Raw genomic sequence first — 27320 nt, 5'->3', positions numbered from 1 at the left:
CTCATTTTATACTGATTTACTACATTTTTTTAAACTAATTATTTTTAGATTTTTTTAATTACATTACATATTTTTAACAAATTAAAAAAAAAGATTTTAATAAAATTGAAATTCTATATTTTTTCTTCAATTTTATATTTCTTACAATATTTTTATAATATTTTCTCTATTGTTTTTTTTTTCTGGATCTTTTTCTGCTAAATATTCGATTTCTTGAACAGATTGAAGTACCCGATTTCGATTTGCAGAAAGACCTAGACTCTCCCAAATAATTCTTCTAGATTTTGAGTATAGACTTGCAGATGATAACCGATCTGAACATTCATACGCTCAGATTTCTCGATGAGACAACATCTTCAAACTGAAACTGTATAATTTATTACTTAGACTCTTCTCGTGAGAAATCTCTTCCCACATTTTTTTCAATTCCGTCTTTTCTGATTTTGTAATGTACGACGTTACATATCGAGCAACAGCAATAGAATTGTCCGCAACGTACAGAATATCTGTTAGCATTCCACATGGACAAAATAACCGAATTGTAATCATTTATGTATTTTGACTCTTCACTTCTTCTCAAATTGTAGGTATTTTTTGGAGCCTTTCATGTGATGATATATCGCATAGCTGACATAAAACTGTTTACTCTTCCTTTGGATATTACAGGATGTGGAAAACCAAACCGACATTTGGTATAAAACTTATTCTTAGACTTTTACTTTCATCAACAGTGTTTTCCACAACAATGGCTTTGGAATCGTAAAACTTGTTCTCTTAAGTTGCTCCCCTGTGCTTTTGAGTATATCACATGTGACATATTCTTCAATAAAAGACAAAACAGTTTTATCCGAATCTGTTCCAAATTTGGGGGCATCCATGATCCATATCCGCATATGTATATGAGGAGCACCTCTTGCTTGATACGCCTTTCTCCAAAAGAAATCCACAACTTCTCCAAGAGGAGTTTTTTTATTGCAGATAAAAGACATCATAGCTTCAAATCTATGATTGAAACACCTGAATACATTAACTGGATCCAAAGAGCACAATTCTCCATGTGTTTTGTATTCAATATTTTTTATATGCAAATTTGCCTCTTGAAGAAATTCAAGTAAATCATCCCAAGCGTATTCAGCACAGATTTCAAAGGTTTTTTAAATGCCAATTCCTAACTATATAAAGCCTGAAACCTATGTTTTTTTCAGTGTGTGTGTGTATATATATATATATATATATATATATATATATACACACACACAAAATAATGTAACAAACTGCAACTTAAAAAAACATTTTATACATATAGAGCAAATAATGGATAAAGTTTTACTAAAAACGTGTTAGAAAGAGCACGGCAGGTAACACTATCCTGCACGCACGAAGCTTTCACCCGAACACACCATCAGATCAATCCCCTATGGGGAATTCCTTAGAATTCATAGGACTTGTAGCACGGTGGAACTTCGGGATCATCACCAAAACGAAGCAAAAAAACGGTTAGAAGCTAGGGGCTATAAGACTAGTGCCTTAAACAAAGCAATGGCTAGAGCCAATAATTTAGATCGGCACAGTCTATTGGAAGCCCCCACCCCAGATTCCCAAACAACTAATCCAAATGAGAGCAGCAATGCCATGAGACTGATCACAGGATACAGCCGCCAAGCGCGCCAAATTTCCAATTTGTTCAGAGGTCATTGGCCCGTTATCCTAACTGATCCTGTACTTAAAGACATTTTGCCAAGCAAGCCCATAGTGACCTATAGGAGGGCATTCAGTATGCGGAACGAATTAGTTTCAAGTTCTCCGGAGACACCTAAAAATGATGACTGGTTGTCACCCCGTAAGGGTTTTTTCCGGTGTATTTCATGCCGTGCTTGCAAATTTGGCATCAATACCAGATCCTACCTGACTCCCTTTGACTCCAAACCCATCACTATCAAGGCCCACTATACTTGCAAAACAGAACTAGCAGTATATGTACTTACTTGCACTTGCAATTTGCGATACGTTGGAAGCACAAAACTTCCGGTGCACCAACGCATCCTTCAGCACCTTAGGGCCATAGTGAACTGCGACCAGAGTTACCCTGTAGCTCGGCACTTCGACCAACATCACAATAGGAATTTGACCCATCTCAAATATTTTATGATTGATGCCGTAAGAACTTCCAAGAAGGGTGGCGATTACGAGAAGCAGCTAAGGCAGTTAGTCACTTTACATTGTTCGATTGAACAGTAAAACCCCGGGAGATCTGAACATGGGGGAGGATCTGAGTAATTTTCTTTAATATGTCCCCCTACATTTCTGAACCAAAGGGCATCACTCAATTCATTTTATGAGAGCACAACAGTCATTTTATGCAGGATCCCTGGTACCTTCCATATATTTCCAGCTCTTATAGTATACCAAATAAACATGGGCCGGTGGCAGCGGCTATGTTTCTTTAAGATTAACAAATGTCTAATCCACTTTGACATACACTGTAGCAAATCAAGATGTGATGTAACATCTTAAGACTAAGGTTTTAATGTAACGATTGGTAATCAAAGGAAGATTTCTTTTTTTTATTTGTTCATTTCCCAACAACCCTAGTTGTCTTATACCTTTGGTCATAGACACTTATTCACTCCTTCACTATTATTTCTGTTTATGTTCATTAGGGCTAATGGACATATACATTCGTAAATATATGCGCACAATAGATCAATTTGGTGATTCTCTGATTTGTATGGTATGCGCACAAGCCCTGTTTAGAAGGCCATGATATACACTATGAGTATTAGGGATGTATCCCAAGAATATTGGTATGGATACATGCAATTATGAATAATTTGTCAAGTGCATTTCTTTTCAAGTGAGGAATGCATTTTGTCTTAGATCCATTATGACCATGCTTATTATTATTGCGTATTTGCACAGATATTATCTAAGCACTTTCATACAGCGTATTTGCACAGAATGTATAACGCAGCACTTTTGCACTTTATTTATAAAGGCGAAATTTGCACTGAATGTATAAGTTTACTACATGCATTTGCACTTTACAATGTGGTTTGACAGAATCTATGGATCATTTGTATCATAAGTAACACAAAGTTTGAATCAAGTTTATTGTAAATAGTATTTGTACTTGCATACAACCCATGTTCGCAATGTTGCACTTGGGAAGACTCTGACCATTTCAACATGGCCTCTACGGATGTTGTTAGGCCAAACTGAGTGTTGGCCTAAGTCCTTCGATTATGTTGATGAATCTAATTAACATTGGGCGCGCTTTTTTTAAATTGCTTTGTGCTATTTATATGTGAACTAGTCCATTCTCCCGCTGACAGTGAGCAAGGGCGTTCACGGCCGAAACGCGTCTGTTCGGCGTTTTTTGCACCCCTGCACTTTATGCTTGAAAAATCAAATCAAAAATATAACCTGAAGACTGGCTTCGGACGTATTTATCGTTGTCTGCGTACTGGGTAATGTGCATGAGGCGTTGTTTGCACAGTGACCGGTTGGAGGTATATATATATATATATATATATATATAATATATGTATATATGTATATGTATATATATATATATATATATATATATATGTATATATATATATAATATATCATACCAATTGCCCACGAGCTTAGAGGAGCACACTCGGTTCACCTCCCATCCAGGATTAAAATTCAGCCTGCAGCAATGTTCCAATTTGTGAGCCTGACGCGTTTCAAGGGAAAACCTCTTTTTCAAAGGCTGCTTGTGTGTACTTCTTGTGCAGTGGCTGCTTGATGTGAAATAAAGGCGCAGTAAGTGCTCGTTTTTTCATTTGGGTTGCTTTTATTGGTGGCTGGCCCCTTCGTTATCCCAGCTGATTACCCTGATACCAATATATATACACACACAAAATAATGTAACAAACTGCAACTTAAAAAAAACAACATTTTATACATATAGAGTAAATAATGGATAAAGTTTTACTAAAAACGTGTTAATAAATTTCAGCAACTTGTATATAAAAATAAATACAAAAACGCACAATAACTATTTAAATAATACTCCAAAAAACTACTAAACTCTAATAATAATAATAAATATACTATTCCCACTACATCATGTGCAACAGTAGGGAAAGCGTTGGGCACCAGAGGGTTAAAATGTACTACAACCTCTCCAGTGTGCGCAGCATTTGGGAAAGCATTGGACTCCAAAGGTTTCAAATGTACTATTCCCACTCCAGTCTGCAACATAATACATAAATACCATTTGTAATAATTATCAGTAGAAACAAAGGTTATTAATAGAACTAAAATACCACAGTATTTTCCCACAAACATAGCAGCCAGCAATTAAAATGTAAAGGAAATAAACAAAGTATAACACAATTAACATATTAAATCATGAAAAAACTATTTCTAGTAAATGAATTCATATTTTGTTTCATTTTGATTTCTTAACCAACTTCCCATACTGTTCCTCTACAAAGTAAGCACACACCTGAAATATAACTTAATATGATAATTTCACAATTGACATAATTATCAATTAACAAATTCATAATAAAGTAATTAACAATAAATACATTCTTAATGTCCCACCCTGTAACCCAAAACAAACACAACCCACATAAAAATATATATTAAAAATTATAATATAATTATTTACCAATTAATAATAAATAACACTTATTTATGATTAACTTCCCATCCTCTAAGACTACAAACCCAACAACCCTCACCGTAAATATAATTAAAAAAATATCTTTCACAATTTACATAATTATCAATTACATAACTAATTATTAAAATGAGTTAATAATTGTAATTCATTTACTTCCCACCCTGTACCCCTAGAAACCCCACAACCCACACCTAAAACATAACTTACAAAATAAATTGCGCAATTTATAGAATTATCAACTAAATAATTAATTATAATTTATTTACTTACCACCCTCTACCCCTACAAACCTAGCAACCCACACCTAAAACATAACTTAAAAATAAATTAATTTCACAAGTTACATAATGATCAATTAATTAACAATTAATAATTCAAATTGATTTACTTCCTATGCTGTACCCTTATAAACCTCACAACCCGCAACAACACTGAAAATTACAATAAGGAATTAAATTCGATTTAAAAACAAAAAATTGACAAACTATATTAAAAAAACATTAACAATAATTTTACAATTTATAACTTAGCCAATTTAAATATATACTAAAATACATCAAGATAATTAAAAAATATTGTTAATGATATTTTTGTAAACTATATTCATATCGATATTTATTACATCAATATTTCTTACCATAGGAAATTAATATTCGTGCATCACAATATTTGTGGATCACAATATTAAAAACTCGATATTTCTGCACCATGATATTCTTTACTCAATATTTTGATCGAATACCTGTTAGGTAGCCCATACCCCTGGTGAAGTGCAACATATCTTTTGCCTTCTTAATGGTTCACCTAGCGTCCGTTGCAGCCTATGTTGGAGGAAGTTACAGTAAATAAGTTTGAAATCATACTCATTGAAAGAATACTGGAGGGAGCAAATAAGTTAAATACTTTTCTTGGACTGTTCCAGTACAACAATGGAATTTCAATCTAGTTCTAGCAAGAATGACAAAACTACTCTTTGAACCAATATATGAAGATACACTTAAGTATTTACCATTTAAGACAGATAGAGTTCCTTATAGCTGTAGTATTACTTAGAGCAAGCAAGTTACATACACCCACAGTCAAAGAGCAGTACTTAAATGTCTACAAGAATCTAGTAATTACGAGAACACACAAAATGTTTTCCAAAGGTAGACTTGCCTTTTCACATTAGCTAAACAGTTGCACTACCAGACTTCTTCCAAAATTCCAACAATTCAGCAGAAAGGTCATTGCACACATTAGATGTAAGGAGATCTGTAATGTACACTATACAAAATACTTCGGCATGAAAAAACAGTACAATTACCTGTGGCACACTCAATACAAGCACTAGGTATAGAGGTAATCAGAAAGACCATAGTGAGATGTATAGTACATACATTTGAGCATTGTTTCATAGGGCCCAGTAAGATGCTAGAAATAAAGCTGAAGCTAATTCCACTATAAAAGTGAGCTACACTTTAATTTGTGACACTAATTTGTTTATTGGTTGAGAGGGTTTTAAACCTTACTTCATCAATAAGCACAATCTTTGACAGGGACAACTACAAATGTCACTAAATCAACCCGTATTTCACTCTCAGGTAGCTTGGTACAAAAGCAGTCAGCCTTAACATAGGGGCACTATGGAAGGTATTTATGGAGCACACACACAGTAATAAAGTGGAAACACACCACAAGAAAAATCCCAAACAAATTTTGAATAATAGAGAAAAAGTCAATAAATAAAATGACACCAGAACAAATTAAATACAGTTAGTAGAACCATAGTTATACATGTTTTAAGCCTTTAGTGAAAACTAGTGCCTAAAATATTAAAGCGTCATCGTTTGGGTATGTGGTTGTGCGAGAACGGGGCAAAGTCAAATGTTAAGGCTGACCACTGTGGAGATCAGGTCTTATTCAAGGGGTGGATTGGGCCCAGTCTTGGCTTACCTTCAGACTTAAAATAGTTTGAAGAAAAAGTCCAGGAGATGGCAGAGTTCATTGGGCCAAGGCAACAAGCTGTGGCTGAGAAGTCATCGTCATAGGAGCCACTGAACAAAGTCTTGGTGAAAAAGTCGACAATGGCAGGAAATGCTGGATTTCCAGGCTGAGAAGGTCATCGTTCCCGACCCTGGTGAAGATTTTAGCTTCGGACTGAAACAACCTTTTTGGAAGTGGAATCTCTAGCGTGATGAAGTTGCAAGATGTAACCAAAGAGGGCTCCATGAAGCTAAATAGCATTGCTTAGAGGACTACTGAAAGGTAGTTGCGTCTGCAGGGCACATTGCAGGAGCTACTGCGAAGTCATGTCATCAGGTGATGCACCTTGATCGGCAGGCAGATAGGTAGGTCCCAGTCTTCTGTCTGTTCTCCAGTACTTTTTTGAGAAAAATTATTTCAGTCCCAAGTTTTAGAGTTAGGCAGGAGCAGTACCACCCTCACACCACTTTCAAGGGTCTAAGACCAGGGACGCCACCTGGGTGGTTAGGACTTACTCCAGCAGAGGTCAGGTGCGCAGGGTTCAAGGCTTCAGCAGTTTATGCCTTTGTAGTTCACACAGGAGGCCAGCCAGTTAGCACTTGGAATCACTGCTGGTGGCCCTGGGTTCAAGGAAATGCCCCATGTTTCCTTCAAGTTGCAAGGCTGTCCTTAAAAGCAGCAGGGAAGTTGTCTGATGGCCAGGCAGTTCTTCTGAAATCTACCACCGGTGCAGGATGGTACTGAGGGGTGTTCTGAAGTTACAATATTTATACTTGGTCCCATCCTTTGTGTGTGTTGGAGGGGGTTACACCTTGTTCCTCTCCCTCATCTGGATCTGAAAAGTTCTTCCCTTTACCTGGCAAGGCTCCAAGAATTCTGTGGTGAAAGTCTAGTGTTGTGGTTCTTTGTGTGTGGTGGAGAAAATGCGCTTTAAAGTGTAAGTGGGGCAGCCTTCCCTTATCAAATAAGTGTATTCTCAAAGTGCTAGAGGGAACTAAGATGCGCACAGATGAGTCAAAATGTTATATCAGTGACATGAAAGAATATCATGCATGCATTGTACATTGGTATAATTGACAACATAGGCTTCTATAAGACGCTCTTAGATCGTCAGTATAACTCCAGAAAATATTCCAAATCTTGTAGCTTTGTTCACCTGTGTACCCATTGTTACACCAATGTAACCTTTCCCATAGACCTCTTTGACTTACTAAACTGGTTTCACATCTAAAGCAAAATGTGTGATAAAAATAAGCAGCCTGAAAAGGACTTGAGTTTGACTGTTTGCTTCAGCACAGCCAATTCTTAATAAACATCCATGAGGTCAGGTGTTTCTACAATTTCCTCATTTGGTGTTAGAGAATGTTTGTAAAAGTGCTGCTGGCCACACGAAACATAGGGCCCCAGATTGTCAGACAGAGTAGTGTCCATCCAGATGATGGCAGACTTTACCTCCACCATCCTGATGCTACTCAGCCTGCCAAATTGAGATGACCGCTACCCTGTGGTCATAGCTACATTGAAAGATAGCACCATCACTGCAGTTTCTTTCAATGTCCTAAAGATTTGGTGTACCGCTCCCGTCAGTTTTAGAGTACATGCACCAAACTATTGATTACCCCCTCCCCAAACTAAGCTCCCAAAGTGTAAGTTTCTTTTTGAAAAACAAAAAACTGCAGACATGCCCCCCCCCCCCCCCCCCACACACACACACACACACACACACACACACGCACTGTTCTCCAAGTAATTGCTGTGTAACTGTCACGGTGGACAAGAGTAAGATACCTTACACGTTCCACCTGAAGTATGATGGATGTAATGTCCTTTCTATGATAGTCCCTCCTCTGCCAGGCTGCCGGATGAAGTATTTAGTCTACAGAGCCAACGGAGACTCTTTTGACTGAATATTTAAACATCTGCCTGTCTCTAAATGAAATAGGCAAACCCAGGGGTTGGCAGGCGTTTGCAACTGAGTACCCTGTCTGCCAAACTTTAAATTGGGCCCTTAGCTTCCAGACCAAGACTATGAACAACATGGTGGCAAGATGAGGATGTCCCTATTTTTGGCATTGTTATTCAGTGTATGCATTACTCAAAAGCAACTACCTGATCCAGCATTGTACCATAAGCCATCTAGCAACAAGCATCCAGAATGACATTTTCTAGTGCATAAATGTTTCTTGAGGAATCCAAACTAAATGGTTGGCTTTCTTGTATGTTTCTCTTTCCAGATGTCACTTCTGTGTCGGTATATCATTCAGATGAAGCCTTCTACTTTGACAAAGAAAATGTTGGCAGAAGAAATAGCCAAGCACCAAAATGATTTTCCTGAGCAGTTTGTGTATGCAAAGACTGAGCAAGAGGTACATTATTTATAAAGTGTTCTGATTCTAATGATCCAGATTAAGAAACCACACTTACGCTAGCTAGAAGTGTAGAGCATTCTGAATTTTGTGTGAAGGAAATGAATAAGAATGTGGATGCTCAGGAATCCAGACTCATTTAGAAACAGTACGAAAAGCAATGTGATAAAGTACATGGTGACAAATCACAATATCGTGACCCTATGGATCATGATAAGACTGTGCGGATTATATTTTGTTTTTGCTGTGGAAGCACAGTATATATGGGCAATAGCAGGAGTTGGTTGGCCATAAACGTGTCTTTTTTGAAGTATGGAAAGAAGGGGCACTTATTATGCAAGTCAATTTTGTATCAGAAAGGTTTGGCTCAATGGCTGAAAATGCTTGATGACAATGTTGATGGCGACTTTGTTTTGAGTTTGTCTGAGGGTGATGTTGTAGAGGAAGTTGTGGAGGCGACATCTATGGTGAAGTGTAAGAAAAGAAAGCCACCTTATTGTGATCTCCATCAATGAGGTGGTAGCGAGGGTGATGGCAGATTCAGGGTCCCAATAACCTTGATAGGTGAGGATGAGTTTAGTAAGCTCCTAGTATTCAGCCCCAGGAGTCGAGCATAGACTTTTGGTTATGGGGTGGAAGTTTTTGGATTGTTTGAGGCTGAATTGGGTATTTGAAGGTTGTGTCAAACAGGGTAAATATTCTGGTTATTTCAACATAGTATTCGATCCGAACCAGCCTGATTAGGTTGCATCTAGGCAGAAACTGTTCAGCAATGTTTGTACTTGTGTTAGTCATTTGAGCGAGTGCATTCAGGTTAGTTTGTATACTGACATATTTTCAGATTAATTGGGAATTTAAGAGGTTTCCAACATACAATTATTTTGAAGGCGAATGTGTGACTTGTTGTATATAAGGAATACACGGTACCACTTGTATTGATAAAGGAATTGAAAGCTGAACTGAACAAATTGTGTGCTCCCAGATAATTGAACATGGAGGGTTCTGAATGATTATCTTCAGTAGTTTTGGTATGCAAAGCAGACAACTCCTTGAAGTTCTGTGTAGATCTATGTGATTTAAACTCCAACATTTTGGTAGATTGCCAAACTCTGCCCAACATCAATGAAATTTTAATCACATTTCAAGGGGCAGTATTCTTTACATCCCTGGATTTGTCTGCAGCTTACCATTGGGTGGTATTGAGCAAGGATTCTAGGCCGCTTACATAGTTTGTGATGCCTGATGGAGCAGATCGGTATGTGTGCATGCTATTTGGACTTGCATCTGTGTCATCTGTTTTTCAATGATTGATGGGAATTTTGTTCAAGTGAATGCTTGGCGTATGATATTTCCTTGATTACCTTCTCATCTATGGCAAGAATGAGGGCGAACATGATAAGAAAGATGCGTTTGTGGGGATAGCATCAAGAAATGAGAGTTAACGCTCCAAAAGGATAAGTGTACATTTAGTCAACACTGCTAGTATCATTTATACAGTCGCAAATCTACTGAATTAATTGAACTTGGGGTCATGACTTAAAAAGCAATTGAAGATACACCTGCCCCCAAAGATATAGACAAGGTGAGGTTATTTTTAGGTCTCATTGAATATTATGCCAAGTTTGTGGGCAAATTTGCTAAAACAAAACTTTGTTTACTGAAGAAGTAGTTAAAGTATAATTGGAGTGTGTATGAAGAAGCATTTAGTTCCTTTAAATGGGAGATTGTTTCTGCCGGTCCCCTTAAGCCTTTCAACACTTCTGATTTATGCATCATTACTACTGATGCCAGCAACCACAGGTTGTGGCTTTCTTAATGCAGAAAAGGAACAGTGGTAGTGAGGAGATTGTGGTGTTTGTGTCTTGAGCTTTGAGGGGTGCGGAACATATTTTTTCCATTGAGTTCAGGAAATATGTGTAGGGTAATTAATTTGTATTGTGTACAGACCATAAACAATTGGAAGATTTATTTTGAATGCATGTGGGGGTAAAGATACACTACATTTTGCCTAGTGGCAATAGCGATGGCAGGAGTTCAGAACAGATTGCAGTATGTTGGGGATGTACAAAAGTTTGCTGCAGATTTCCTATCAAGATTACCTTTAGTAGATCAGAGTTATGAAACAGATCATTTTGGAGATGAGGTGGAGTTTGTGTGTTCAATGGATACCATGCTGAATAATGTGTTGTTGGAGGATGAGTGGAGAGAAGCTGTTAAGAATGATACAGTAATGTAATGAAACATTTAACTAGACAGTGGCCATCAACTAAGGATATTCAATATAGTATTCTCTTTTGGACAGTTTTGGGAGAGTTATCAGTTGTGGGTGGATTGTTGCGTATATGTGAACATCTTGTGGTTCCTTTTAGTTTATTGAATAAGGTGTTGAGTCTTGCCTAAGAGGGTTATGTTGAAATCCGTGCCATGAAGCTGAGACTCAGGGAAGATTTTTGGTGGCCAGGAGTTGAGAAGGATATTGGACACTGTGTTACGCAGGTAACTGTTCGTGGTGTCCCTGTTGAATGTCCCAGTGTACCGTGGAGCAAATTGGTGTTTGAGATTTTTGGTCATTTGGTGCATCACGTGATAGACCTAAGTATGTTTTAGCTCTGGTGAGACGTATATCCAAGTGGCCAGATATAAGGTTAATTGACAGTGTGAATTCTCCTGTGGTTAAATAATTTTTACAGGACGTGTGAGGGAGGATTATCCGTAGCTATTGGTGACCGATAATGGAACCCAGTTGGTGCCAAGAGAGATGTCAGTTTTTGGCATTTGCAGGAGTTAAATATATCAACTTCTCTGTATCACCCCTGTGGTAATGGTTTGGTGGAAAGGTTCAATTGCACCATTATGGATCAGTTGGCACTGGTAATTTGATTACAATTGAAGAGCGCTATTCGAAACATGTTATGGGCTATCAAAACTATGCTTCACTGTTTTCACTGTTAAAAGGAAGGGTGGCAAGTTTGAGGTTGAATAAAGAATGGATGAATAGGTAGGAAGGTGTTGGATGTTGCCAAAGTTGAGCAAGAAATGGATGTGTGAAGCATGGTTCAAGGAAAAGATAGTACTGCAAGTCAAACGTGCGCAGATTTTCCAGTTAAGGTCAGAGACTGTATGAGAATAAAAAAAATCCCCCTTTGTGTGATGAAGAGTTCTTCACAATTCTCTGCACCGCTTAAGGTAAAGGATGTTAAAGACCATATGGTGGTATTGGAGGGTGTAAAAATTTGGAATAAAAGCATGTTAGTGATTGTTTCAGATTCCAAGTTTGGTCAGGTACAGAGAAGCTTAACCCCTTCGATGCTCATGACGAGCTCAGCGCATCATGAGGCACGGTTGAGCTGTGCTGATGACGAGCTGAGCTCGTCATGAACAATGGGAACTCTCAGAGTTCAGCACCGGGGGGGAAAACCTCTAGCAGCCAAGGTGTTAAATGATGAGTATGTGCCTGAGTCAAAGTGTAACCAAGGCTGTATGACGGACCAGTGCAAGCTAAGTCCTTGCCAATCAAACTAAAGAATTATGTTCTGTACGTATTTCATTATCCGTTATCTTGTCTAAAGTGAGATGCCTCAAGGTATGTTTATTCTCTTTTTGTATTCATTTTCTTACAATCTATGTACCTGCAATGACTTTTAGATCTTGATTGTAACTTTTACTCTATTCTTTAGGTTATTATGTTGAGATTATTTTATTTTGTTGTGAGGGAGGGGGGATCATGTTGGGTCTCGAGGATGTTTGAGTTGTTGGGGTTGGGGAATGTTAAGGTGGGACAATTCTTAAGCAGGCAGTTGCTCTCAGGGGGCGTTGATGTCGACAGCTAAATAAAGGACTCTCCACCGGTGACTTTGTCCTTTTTCAGTTCCATTGGCACTACCTGCATTCGTGGTGGTCTCACCAGTTCCCCCAGGTGTTCAAGAACGTGATGGCAGTGGTAGCAGCACATTTTTTGGAGGTCCGGGGTGCCAGCCTACCCTTATCTCAACGACTGGCTGTTGAAGGCACGTTCGCTCCTGTCCGGCGTCCATGACCTCGACTATGACGAGCATCCTGACATTGTTGGGTTTTGCTCTCAATATGACTAAGTGACTCCTTATCAGACACTCCCCTTCATCAGAGCCATTCCGGGCATTGTTTGGTTTCAAACCACATTCTGTTGTCACCTCTCAGTCTCCACCTTCGACCTGCCTCTGGAGTTGATTGAGGTCATCTTGACACCCAAGTATCCCTCAACAAAACTGTATACACCTGTCGTTGGGGCAAATTTGTGGCTTGGTGCGCAACCCAGAAGATAGACCTCCTTCAGGCAAAGTTATCAGATTTCTTTTGCTATTTGTTTTGTCCCTAGCTCAACAAGGCATTGCTCTGGGCAAAGTTACAAGGTACCTTTCAGCTCATTCAGCCTTTTTGTGGTTGCCGGATCAGCCTTCTTCAAGTCTTCAGTTGTTCTGCACTTTTTGGAAGGTTTTAACATGTATTTCCCCTCTTCCCCTTTTGTCATGCCACAGTGGAACCTTAACTTGTTTCTATTTTTTCTTATGTGCAGTCCATTTGAGCTGATTCTCCACTGTTCTTTATGACCACTCTCTCTCTCTCTCAAGGCAGTGTTCCTTGTCACCATAACACTGACGTGGCTTGTGAGTTTGTGTGAGCTTCAAGCTCTTTATGGCCACCTGACATATACCACCTTGTTCCCAGACAAGCTGGTTTTGCAGACACTGGCATCATTCTTGGTAAAAATTGTGACACTTAGATGTTGGTCAAAACATCACTCCACCGGTGTTCTATGCTCTGCCTCACCCCTCTTAGGAGGAGGATGAGGAGGAAGAGAGACTCTTGGACCCCAAAAGAGCACTTAGCTTTTACATAGATCATACCAAAGAACAGCAAGTGGATGATCAGCTCTTTGTGGGGTTCTCAGGAATGGCAGAAGGCAAGACTGTGCACCATTTCTCGCTTGATCATGCTCTGCATTGAGATCTGCTATTCATTTACTATAAAGCAGCAACCGTAGGACTGCATGCTCATTTTACTAAGACCAAAGTTGCTTTTACTGCATTGGTATGCAGAGTCCCTGTCCTAGACATTTGGCAGATGACTGCATGGGCATCCCTCCCTACTTTCACGAATCACTATTGTCAGAGCCTTTGCTGGATATTCTCCACCAGGGCGCGGGGAACATGGAACCATAGTTGCCTTTTACTGAGACAGTGTTTGACATCCTTCTCGGAACTTGGGCACTGCCTTCCTCGAGGGACCCCGTGGGTCGTGCTGTGGCACGTTGGCCGCTCCCACTGACCCCGCGTTTGACCCTCCATCCTGGAGCTGGAGGAATTGTGCTTCAGGCAGCTTCCTCTGTGACTCCTGTTCCGTTGCATCCTCCCACTCTGGAGTCTTGGTGGTTGTAGTCCTATGGCCACGATGTGCTTGCATCTGCCAGCTTGGGACTCAGGTCCCTCAACACGTTGTGTGTATTTGCTCGGGCTATATTTGCCCTTAGGGACGCTGTTGACCGGCTCCTCCCCTCCTTGCCGGGGATCTCGTGCCGATCTGGCCTGCCTAATCAGTGATGGCCATGATATGGCGCACTTTTCAATTCAGTCTGCCGTGGACACCACGGACACTGTGGGTCGTGTTATGGCCAGGTAGGTTGCTCTACGCCGCCACGCATGGTTGCGTGATGGCGTTTTCCCAGAGCATGTTCAGAAACGGCTTAAAAAGATATACCATTTAATGGGGTCACTTTTTTTTACGGCTACGCTGATTCGGCGGTCAGGCTCCTCCTGTATATGTATCTCTTTTCTGAAACCCATCTTGGGCCGCAGATGTTCTGGGTTGTGTGGCTGCTCAGCCGTGTTGTATATTTATTCTGGTACAGCTGGTTAAGCTATGTTTACCTCTCTTTTGAGCCTTTGCCCACGAGCTTGTCTCAAGAGGGACCCTTCTTTTGTAGGGTTGTGCCTTACCCTATGTGGGGTATTTGTTGGCAATCACATTGCTACTCTTCTTTGCCCAGGAACTTTGGCGCAAGCTGACTCTTCCTACTATTGTAGAATGTCTCCTCTGGTGAGTTCCATAGGATTGGTTTCTCTCCAAGGGTTTCCATTGGCTGTCTACAGTTGGTCCGTAATACATCCCGGCCTCCGTATGGGGTTCTGTCACCCTGGCATGGTCCTACAACCTCGCTGTGCACGTCTTGCCTGTCCATTGGTGGACATGCACCCCTGGGGGGGGGGGGCAGGTCTTCCCTGGAACTGTGTTTGGTTCCTTGCTTCTTGCAGGAGACTGGGTCCAGTTTGTTCCTTCCTGTCCTGTGCATATTCCTAGTTCGCAAGGAGTGGCTCTGGTCTCTGCCTTTCTGCCTCTGTTCTCCACCCCTGATGTTTTTCTGGGTGTGAGTTCTTACTCCCATTATGGCACAGGTGCTTCCTTCGGTGGCATTACTGTGTATATTCTTCTTGCCGTTCTCCATTTTGGTAGATGGTGTAGGCTTTGGCGCCAGGCTTCTGTCTGTGCCTTCTTTCTATCCCTTATCGGCAGTCTAGTGGTCTATGTTTCCGCTGTCTCACGGGAGACCAGGAATCTTCCCCCTCTGGCCCTGTTATTTTTTCTGCATTCTTAACTGTTATGCAGCACACCGGTGTCGTGGTACTGCTTGCATTACTCCCCTATTTAGGATTTAGTCACTTCACGTATGCGTCGGCATTCCTTTTTTTTAATTATAAATATTTGTATTTGCTTTTCCAACCAAACAACCAACGTAGTACAGATGGTCACTCTCACACCCAAACACCCTCCCTCTCCCCATCCGCGTCCCATAGTATAATTTCCATGACCTATTACCCACCAAAGAATCAGGTCTACTACCGGCAATACATTTGAATGTCCCCTCCCTACCTGTCCACCCTCAGGGTCTAATAATTATGCCCCCTAGCAGTCTCATGCCCAGCACATAGTGTGGGTCGAAGACGCCCATGTCTCACTATTTAGGGTCCAACCCCCCCCATCCAGACCATGATATTTCCCCCACACCTTACGGAACTTCCGGGGGCACCATCTTGTCGTATACCTGACCCTTTCTGCTGCCATATAAAGGTCCAGACCCCGTTGCCATTCATCTAGCTGTGGGGGAAGCGCTGACCCCCATGTGCGTGCCACCTCCCTTTTCGCCGCCACTAATGCCAAGAGTGCAAAGATAAGCTGTGGGCGACCCAAGTCAACATCATGGGATATTCCCAGCAGCACGAATTTAGGATCTAGGGGAAGTGTAGTCTCAAGTACTTTAGTCGGCTCTCCCAATATTTGTGACCAGTATGTGTGGATGACTCTGCAGTCTCAAATAGTATGGTAGAAGTCCGCTGGCGAAAGGCCACAGCGCAGACAATTGGGATCACTTGCCCGCCCTATTCAGTGGAGTCTAGCCCTGTCGAAGTATACCCTGTGTAGTATTTTGTATTGGATGATACGGAGGCATGACTTGATGTCTACCTCCCTATGATGCATCAGGGCAGCCTCCCAGTCCACTGTGGCCATCTCGCCCACGTTGAGCTCCCACGTTTCTCCTAATTTCCCCAGCTTGTCCAGCATATTATTGTTCAGTGTTCTGTATGTCAGCGATACCGTCTTGTTGGGAATCTGTTCTTGTAATAAGCGACCCTCCAGCAGGGCATATTCCGGCAGGGGGCCAGATAGTGCCGCCTCCGCCCTCCATGCATTTCGCAATTGGGCGTACTTGGAAATTTGGGTGGGGTGCAGCCCGAACTCCCGCGTCAATGCCACAAAGGTTTTAAGTTCCCTCGGGTAGGAGATCCCCCCGGGATCTCCTACCCGTTCCCACCCCTTACAAATAAAATAGACAGGAACGACGCGCCATGGTGTCCTGTTCTAATCTGTAGGTGGGATGATCCGCCGGGGCATGGAGCCAGTTATTCACCGGTGCTAAATGTTCCGCCCAGTAGGGGGGGCGGAGCTTGCCGGCAGAGATGGCGGACGCGTGATGCCCGAGCTCCGCGCCGCTGACTGCCAATATCCATCAATAATCCTGCATCGGCTATCATACAACTTACTCAAAGAGTGCAAGAAGGTACCCGCACCGCTCCGGTGTACGGCGGGAGCCGGCTTGGGGCTCTGAAGATCCGCTGCGCTTGCTGATTGCTGATTGCGGAGACGAACCTGGCCGAGTGCGAGACCGGGACCTCGCGACCTCGCGTGAACCCGACGCCGAGAGACGTGCTGCTGCGTGCGGGCGTGTGAGCCGACTGGGCCTGTTGAGCGCTGCGTCCTTGGAAGCGTGAGTCACAGACGGCGGGGGGGGGGCATCTTCCACCTGGTACCCCCCCACCCCTATACAATATAGCGCCTGGAGTGCTGAGGCCCCCCGGAGGCCTATTCACTTGGAAAATAACAACATAGTAAGGGGAGGCCAAACCGGCACTTTGAGATCGGCCTTGCACAACGCAGCCCGGCCGAGAAGGCACAGGGGAAATGAGGCATACAGCGAGAAGACGCCAATACCTGCATAGTAACAGAACCTGGCACACCATGACCCCATTCTTGGGTAGTTAGCCACGCTAGACACAGCACACAGTGAGTTGCAGATATCTGGAGCCCCCCTTTGCCCATTTAATGGTTCACAGCGAAACTGAGCATCAGGGCTGGCGAACACTGCGACTGTCAAGTAGAACATCGGCCCACGTCCATTGGTCGGCGAGCCTCTGGGACCGATCCTGCTAGGGTGACCCCAGTGACGGGCTGGTGAGAAAGCGCACCGCCTCAACTCTGCGACTTCAGGGGAACCATTGCGGCCTGAGAGCCCTGGGCGGACCTCGCTACCACTGCACGAGGTAGCTTCCACTCCCTGGCGAGCTTCAGAGGGCATTGACTACGAGCTTGCTACGTGGGGCTTGGTGAATTACACAAAGGTGTCCCCCATCGACAGCCCGACTTGATAGACGCCAGTTTCATCGACACCCACCCCGGGAGGACTACACGGCTGAACGTCGACATGGGGAAGGGGGACAAAACTCAGAGCAAACTTCCTTTCGAGCATCGACGCAAGAAACCCCCCGAAACTCAGGAGGCGGACAATGTTGACCCGGCGAACGGAGCGGGGAACACTGATTATTCTGACATCAAAACAATGCTCTTAGCCATGGAGAAAAGTCTACAAGACAGCATGGCCTCGATTGGCACTAAAATAGATGCCCTCACTTATCGAATGGACCGCATGGCGGAACACGTTGATAAGCACGCGGAACGCTTAGACATATCTGAAAGGCGCCTCACGGAGTTTGAGGAGGCTCAAACAGAGCTGGACATCGATCACAAGAAAATAGGGAAACTTATGCAAGCGCTCCAAGAAAAAAACGAAGATTTGGAGGCCTGCTCGCGACGCTCCAACATACGCATCACGGGGGTTCCGGAGACGACACAAACTGGCGCCATGGAAAAGTTTGTCGAGAAGCTCCTTGTCACGTTGCTGGGTGAGAACGTCTTTTCGCAAATGTTCATAGTGGAGCGCGCACACCGCTCACTTGGCCCTCGCCCGGGAGCCCCGCCACGGCCTATCATCTCCAAGCTCCTAAACTACAGGCACAGGGATGTGGCCCTCCGACTGGCTAGGGATAAGAAGAAGTTGCAGTTTGAGGGCTCAGAAATCTCCCTATATCCAGATTTTACGGCAAAAGTGCAGGAAGCGCGCAGGCACTTTGCCCCATATAAGAGTCAACTGCGGGAACTTGGCTAGATTATGCCATGTTGTATACTGCAAAATTGAGTCAACCGGCAGGGGCATTCCCATATCTTCATAGACCCTAAAGCGCTGCAGCAGGCCCTGAAGGGATGGTCCAGGGAACATCGCAGAGACACTAACAGCCAGGCAGAAGTTGAAGACAGTCGGAGCCAGCTCGAGGAGCAGGATTGAAATTTCCCTATAACCGGCATACTGAAATCTAGTCTGAACAGGTGAATATTGGCTATATTGACTGTTCCGCGTCCCGGATTGCCGCTGAGGTTGACACCCACTTCGCTCCTTGGTCGGGGGCAACACTCTTTTCCGGCGGAGGACTGGGGAACTGCTGGAACTGTCTGTGGGTGAGATTACACTGATGTATGAGTCATGTACTACGATTGCTCAGTGGGGTTGTTAAGAGACCGCTGGCCAACACTAAATTGGAGGCGAAGTATAGGCGAGTGAAGATGCTTAGGATTTCTACTCCTGGCCAGTACAGGACTTCTGATTATTAATGCTAAAATATTCCTATTAGCCGATGTAAGATATGGTGCAGCAGGGACCGGAGTCGGGTATAGGCAAGTTCTGTAACTAGCTCACTTGTTTTTTGCCTGGCAATCTCGGCCCCCGTGCAACTTGCTCCTTGAATGCCCGATGAGGTGTTCATCAATTTGGAATAAAGTTGGGAGGGGGGAGGAAGGCGTTCACTCATGTGAGGCCTTGTTGGGGTTGGTCTGCTGTGGGAGGGGGGATGAAGGGTTTTTGGGGAGGGAATGTTCAGTAGTTGATGGGGGGTGTTATATCGGACTTCCGACAAACCACAGATCTGGGACGCAAATGTGACATTCACTCTTAGGGCACACAGGATACATCTAAATGGCTGACACGACTAACGAGGACAATATTGCGCATGCTCCCAAGCTCAGGGCCCTCACATGGAACGTGCGCGGCCTAAATGACCACCGTAAATTTAGGAAGATTATTAGCTACCTACAGCGCCACCACATAGATATAGCCCTACTGCAAGAGACCCACCTTCCGATGGCCAGTAATATGCTACGCAGCAGGGGGCTAGAGGGCAATATAGCAGAGGCAGGCTTCGCGTCGCACGCCAGAGGCGTACTAACCTGGGTGAACCCAAAATCAAAACTCACCATACAAACCCTGAAAGCTGACGCTGAGGGCAGATTTGTCATTTCCAAATGTATCGGACCTGGCTTAGAACTTGTGATTATTAATACATATGGCCCTAACTATTATTCTCCCGAATTTTTTCAGACCCTGGCGGCCATGGCCAGGCAATATGACGTAGATAGCCTCCTATTAGGTGAGGACCTAAACCTAACTCTGGATCCCACACTGGGCAGGTCGGCTGGCCCTCTTCGCAGACCCTCGGCAGCCGCCTTGGCGCTGAGAAGTGTATTAACAAGCATAGGACTGGAAGATATATAGCGATCTCTTAACCCGGAGAGGGGGGGATACACACACTACTCTGCTTACCACGACATCCACACCAGGATAGATTACTGGCTGGCACCCACTTCTAAGTTAGGACAGATTAGAGACTGCAAGGTATTTCCCAGAACCTTGTCTGACCACTCGCCTGTACTCTTGGAAATGAACATTCAGGGCAAGACCATACCGCCCTTCACGTGGAGATTTCCACCTTGCTCCCTTCTAAACACATTGTTCAGAGCAGAACTCGCGGAAGCCATTGACGTGTTCTTTGAGACCAACGTGGGCTCCGTGGACAGCTTTTAAGTGGTCTGGGAAGCATTTAAAGTATATATAAGTGGTATAGCAATGTCTAAACATTCTGGAGTACTCAAATCCATCAGCCAGAGACTGGCTCACCTTGAGCGACAGCTATCTACCCTGGAGGGGACACAGAGTAGGCAATCGGACAGTACAGTAGATGAGGAGATAGACACTACTCGCTGAATACCATGATGAAGCAGACAGGGAAGTGAAACATATGGGGAAGTACGCAACAGCTAGGACATACTGAGAGGGGGAAAGACCTAGTGCGGTGCTGGCCAGGAGCTTGGGTGGGAAGAGAGGGCAACAACACATTTCTGAGGTAAAGTCCGGAGATGGGGTGGTGCTCACTGAGGTAGCTGCCATAGCAAATGCCTTCAAGGCCTACTATGCTGAACTATACACGTCCAAAAGCGAGACCTTGAGGACAATATTATTGACTACCTCGACCACATCGACATACCCACATTGACGAATACACATAGGGAATTCCTTATGCTCCCCATAGAGAAGGACGAAATACTAAAGGCTCTGTCAAGTATGAGATCTGGCAGCGCACCGGGCGCAGATGGCCTCACAGTGGGGTTCTACAAGACTTTCAAGGACCTATTGCTTCCCCACCTCTCTGCGCTCTTTGATGACATCTGCGTGGAGGGCAGTCTGGTCGTCTGATCCGGCAAGAAACCTGTTTGATCTTGGTGCATCAGGCCTGAGATTACTTGGCGTAATCGGAGGGCCAGAATCGTCGCCAAAAGTTAAACCTTGATATTGAGGAGGGAGATGGGGCGATAGGGCGCACAATCCTCAGGGGGTTTCCCCGCTTTATGGATGGGAATAATTGTGGGCAGTTTAAGGTGCAGTGGGAAGGCGCCCTCTTGGGCCGCGTCGCTGAACATAGCTAACAGGTGGGCCACCAGGACGTCTGCCCCTTTCTTATAAAATTCGGCTGGGAGTCCATTCGTGCCCGGGGACTTCCCAGGGCGCAATTTAGATATCGCCTCCCTAAGTTCAGTCACCGATATGTCAGCTTCCAAGTCTGCCACATCATCTACCTCCAAGCTCGGAGTCTGAACAGTGGCTAGATATGCCTGTAGCTCTTCCGGGGTAGCGAGCCCCCTGGCCGCATAAAAATCCCTAAATTAGGAGGCAAAGGCTTGTGCTACCTGTGCATTTCCCCCATGGAGCGTTCCCTGGGAGCCCACTATACGTTCAATCCAGCGGGCATCGATTTCCTTGTGGCTAAGCCAGGCCAATAGTTTGCTTGATTTATCCCCAGCATCATATAGCCTATGAAGGGTCGCCTGTGCCTTGTCCTCCTCTGTTACCTGAGCTCTATAGCTGTGTTGGATGTCTGTCAGGAGCCGAAGTACCTGCGGGTCACACCCTGTGAGATACCGGCGCTCCAGCGCGTAGGCCCGTAGGCCCTTTAATATCGCGGCGTTCTGAAGGTCCCAAGCCGTCAACCTCCAACTACCACAGTTTGCCCTAGCCCTCCCTCCTGTCCTAACCAACAACGGGGAGTGGTCGCCATGTACTCCGCCTCAGTCGTTGCCCAGTGCCAGCCGTGGGAGAAAGACATAGTCCAACCGGGAGTCTGTTTTGTGTGCGCCAGAGTAGTATCGAGTGTCTGGGTGCTGGTACTGCCATACGTCTGTCGATCCCAGCGTGTCCATTACCTCCCCCAAGTGCGTAGTTGGGGGTGGTCGGGACGGTTCCCTGAACAGTCCATAGGGAGGGACATGACGTCATTAAAGTCACCCCATAGTATATGGAGTGTGTCCGGGGTATCCAGCAGGATGTCAGTCAGCCCCCGCAGGGTCCTGGCCTGCAACTTCGGAGGCATCGTTATGGGGAGCATAAACATTATGCTCCACTCCCAGGTGCACTGCATACCAAAATGTTTAAACCACAGTTTTTTTACTCCTTCCTGTTTGTCAAGTTTAATCCATGTTTTTTTCAATATTCCTTTTTCTTCATAATTTCCACATCATATCCCATTTGCCTCTTTGGAAGCTTCACATATTTTCACGTGTCCATCCAGACGTTCGTCAAAAATACGCTCCAAGTGCAACAAAAAGTTCCGAGCAGCATGTTTTTATTTAAAGCCCAATGCATTTCGGGCTGCGTCACCAGCCCTTCGTCAGGGGTCGCTACAAAGTAACCAATAGAAAAGAACCTATCAGTCGTGGATATTGCATCAAGTTCATAACATCGTTCGTTAAGTGCGCGTTAACATATAATTAAAATTATAATATTTACAAGTGAATTTCAGCCTAGTGCAAAAATTACGTGAGTTAACTTTCTCTATTCACACTAGTGTTTTACGTCATTTTGTAAGCCCCTTCTGCCGACCAAATCACACTAACTTTGCTTTGAACATCCCTTTGCGCGATTACGTTCATATCTATGACACTCTCACCACCCTCCCAGATAGCATCACCGTTTCACCAATTTATTACACACTGACAAACGTTTTCAAGATACTCGTGCGCTCAGTCTTCTTAATAACAGGAAAGCTCTACCCCGTTATTCTAAACTAACAGGCATTTAGAAACATTTTTGCTTATCCTCTAGAGCTTTGATTTTCATCGTACCTGCTCATTATGTTCTCTGTGCGCCGCGCGGCTACCGCTGCCAACGGCCAAAGTGATTCCGTGCATCAAGACCCTTTCTGACAACCCTCATTTAACACCAGCGTGCTCCGCCCCCTCATTCGGCCTATTAACTCCTCCCAATCATTTGCCTATACACTACAACTCCCGGCATTCAGTTGTAAATATCATGAAATTCAACATTCTGCAATCTGCTATTGTGCCAACATAAAAACTTTTCGACATGCAATATCGTCTTTGATGGAACGTTGTTCGGAACTCAAAGTGTGGAGTATGTTACTTGTTAACTAATTCATTATACACTTGTTTATTTGTCCAGGGTGCAAGAACCAACGGGGGGCATTTTTACATTAAGTACAGAGTAGGTGGTCTGCACACCAGTATTTAAAGTTTTATCGTCGTCTTTTTCACCATTATTGCTTTTTTTTGCGTGCAACCCAGGTAGTGCTTGCCCTAATGCACTCATTAAAATACATCGTTATGGGGAGCATAAACATTATGCTCCACTCCCAGGTGCACTGCATACCAAAATGTTTAAACCACAGTTTACATTTTGGTATGCAGTGCACCTGGGAGTGGAGCATAATGTTTATGCTCCCCATAACGATGTATTTTAATGAGTGCATTAGGGCAAGCACTACCTGGGTTGCACGCAAAAAAAAGCAATAATGGTGAAAAAGACGACGATAAAACTTTAAATACTGGTGTGCAGACCACCTACTCTGTACTTAATGTAAAAATGCCCCCCGTTGGTTCTTGCACCCTGGACAAATAAACAAGTGTATAATGAATTAGTTAACAAGTAACATACTCCACACTTTGAGTTCCGAACAACGTTCCATCAAAGACGATATTGCATGTCGAAAAGTTTTTATGTTGGCACAATAGCAGATTGCAGAATGTTGAATTTCATGATATTTACAACTGAATGCCGGGAGTTGTAGTGTATAGGCAAATGATTGGGAGGAGTTAATAGGCCGAATGAGGGGGCGGAGCACGCTGGTGTTAAATGAGGGTTGTCAGAAAGGGTCTTGATGCACGAAATCACTTTGGCCGTTGGCAGCGGTAGCCGCGCGGCGCACAGAGAACATAATGAGCAGGTACGATGAAAATCAAAGCTCTAGAGGATAAGCAAAAATGTTTCTAAATGCCTGTTAGTTTAGAATAACGGGGTAGAGCTTTCCTGTTATTAAGAAGACTGAGCGCACGAGTATCTTGAAAACGTTTGTCAGTGTGTAATAAATTGGTGAAACGGTGATGCTATCTGGGAGGGTGGTGAGAGTGTCATAGATATGAACGTAATCGCGCAAAGGGATGTTCAAAGCAAAGTTAGTGTGATTTGGTCGGCAGAAGGGGCTTACAAAATGACGTAAAACACTAGTGTGAATAGAGAAAGTTAACTCACGTAATTTTTGCACTAGGCTGAAATTCACTTGTAAATATTATAATTTTAATTATATGTTAACGCGCACTTAACGAACGATGTTATGAACTTGATGCAATATCCACGACTGATAGGTTCTTTTCTATTGGTTACTTTGTAGCGACCCCTGACGAAGGGCTGGTGACGCAGCCCGAAATGCATTGGGCTTTAAATAAAAACATGCTGCTCGGAACTTTTTGTTGCACTTGGAGCGTATTTTTGACGAACGTCTGGATGGACACGTGAAAATATGTGAAGCTTCCAAAGAGGCAAATGGGATATGATGTGGAAATTATGAAGAAAAAGGAATATTGAAAAAAACATGGATTAAACTTGACAAACAGGAAGGAGTAAAAAAACTGTGGTTTAAACATTTTGGTATGCAGTGCACCTGGGAGTGGAGCATAATGTTTATGCTCCCCATAACGATGTATTTTAATGAGTGCATTAGGGCAAGCACTACCTGGGTTGCACGCAAAAAAAAGCAATAATGGTGAAAAAGACGACGATAAAACTTTAAATACTGGTGTGCAGACCACCTACTCTGTACTTAATGTAAAAATGCCCCCCGTTGGTTCTTGCACCCTGGACAAATAAACAAGTGTATAATGAATTAGTTAACAAGTAACATACTCCACACTTTGAGTTCCGAACAACGTTCCATCAAAGACGATATTGCATGTCGAAAAGTTTTTATGTTGGCACAATAGCAGATTGCAGAATGTTGAATTTCATGATATTTACAACTGAATGCCGGGAGTTGTAGTGTATAGGCAAATGATTGGGAGGAGTTAATAGGCCGAATGAGGGGGCGGAGCACGCTGGTGTTAAATGAGGGTTGTCAGAAAGGGTCTTGATGCACGAAATCACTTTGGCCGTTGGCAGCGGTAGCCGCGCGGCGCACAGAGAACATAATGAGCAGGTACGATGAAAATCAAAGCTCTAGAGGATAAGCAAAAATGTTTCTAAATGCCTGTTAGTTTAGAATAACGGGGTAGAGCTTTCCTGTTATTAAGAAGACTGAGCGCACGAGTATCTTGAAAACGTTTGTCAGTGTGTAATAAATTGGTGAAACGGTGATGCTATCTGGGAGGGTGGTGAGAGTGTCATAGATATGAACGTAATCGCGCAAAGGGATGTTCAAAGCAAAGTTAGTGTGATTTGGTCGGCAGAAGGGGCTTACAAAATGACGTAAAACACTAGTGTGAATAGAGAAAGTTAACTCACGTAATTTTTGCACTAGGCTGAAATTCACTTGTAAATATTGTAATTTTAATTATATGTTAACGCGCACTTAACGAACGATGTTATGAACTTGATGCAATATCCACGACTGATAGGTTCTTTTCTATTGGTTACTTTGTAGCGACCCCTGACGAAGGGCTGGTGACGCAGCCCGAAATGCATTGGGCTTTAAATAAAAACATGCTGCTCGGAACTTTTTGTTGCACTTGGAGCGTATTTTTGACGAACGTCTGGATGGACACGTGAAAATATGTGAAGCTTCCAAAGAGGCAAATGGGATATGATGTGGAAATTATGAAGAAAAAGGAATATTGAAAAAAACATGGATTAAACTTGACAAACAGGAAGGAGTAAAAAAACTGTGGTTTAAACATTTTGGTATGCACTGCACCTGGGAGTGGAGCATAATGTTTATGCTCCCCATAACGATGTATTTTAATGAGTGCATTAGGGCAAGCACTACCTGGGTTGCACGCAAAAAAAAGCAATAATGGTGAAAAAGACGACGATAAAACTTTAAATACTGGTGTGCAGACCACCTACTCTGTACTTACTGCAACTTCGGAGGGGCATAAACCGAGACTATGGTTACTTTCCGTCTACTCCACGTCCCTGTCACTCCCACATATGTGCCCTGGGGGTCTATTCATGTTCGAACCACCTTAAAAGGGAGGGATTTCCTAAGTATGATTGCCACCCCCCTGGAACTCTCGGTGAAACCTGCATGTGCCAACAAGGTGTAGCCAGGAACCCACATTTTGTGCCCTTAAGGTGGGTCTCCTGAGAAACACCACATCCGAGTGGGCCCGTTTTATGTATGTATACACCAGTCCCCGCTTGATTTTATCCCCTAGGCCGTTCACATTCCATGTAAGTATCCTGCAACTATCCACCTCCATTCCTTCTGACTTGGGGGTACCTTCAGTCACGGAGGCCATAGTAGTGGGTGGTCAGCATAGATACCGGGTGGGGAGAGCAGGCAATCGCGGGCCTCCAAGCTACCATATAACTATGTGTACACAATAAACATATAACAACCCCCAACTGTAGAACTCTGATGCCCCCCCCCAACCCCCCACTCCTGCCCCACCTCTCCCCTCCCAAGGCCGCATCCCCTGCCAGTCGCTGGGGAGTGAACACTAGGTTGGAGGAGGTCTGTCGCCCTCCCAGTTCCCACTCACGCCACCAGTTCCGATTCCCTCAACAAACCCAAAACCCTGCCAAATGAACAGATGAATGAAGAGGAAACCGGGACAGAGATAGGACGCAGGGAAATCACTCCCGCCAGAACCAGCAAGCTGCCACAAGTCCGAATACACAGCCACTCCTGGTCTGTCTCCTGCAGCTCTGCGTGTCATCATTTCTGTCTCTTGTGTGTATATCGTGGATTCTACATGCCGCTGGGGTGCCCGCATACTAAGTCTTGTGGTGTTCTCTGTGAGACCCTTCGGACTCCTCTCCGTCCTAGTGTTTGGTTGGTGGCGTGCTCTCGCACCTTCCTTCGGCAGCTTTCGAGCCCTTTGGCTCTCCACTCCGTCCACGTTTTAAGGTG

General features: G+C 43.7%; 1 protein-coding gene across 3 annotated transcripts in view; it reads left to right on the top strand.

The window, feature by feature from the left end:
- Positions 1-27320, top strand: part of SLF2 (SMC5/6 complex localization factor 2) — a 404246-nt gene that overhangs the window by 296679 nt on the left and 80247 nt on the right. For all 3 annotated transcript variants that reach the window (XM_086922683.1, XM_086922686.1, XM_086922685.1), the window contains one exon: positions 8863-8994. In XM_086922683.1, coding sequence (XP_086778809.1) covers positions 8863-8994 — 132 coding nt within the window. The remainder of the gene's footprint in view (positions 1-8862; positions 8995-27320) is intronic.

The sequence above is a fragment of the Lissotriton vulgaris genome, chromosome 5 (assembly GCF_964263255.1).
Source record: "Lissotriton vulgaris chromosome 5, aLisVul1.2, whole genome shotgun sequence".
NCBI lineage: Eukaryota > Metazoa > Chordata > Amphibia > Caudata > Salamandridae > Lissotriton > Lissotriton vulgaris.
The sequence above is the reverse complement of the archived record's forward strand: the minus strand, read 5'-3'. Positions and strand labels throughout refer to the sequence as shown.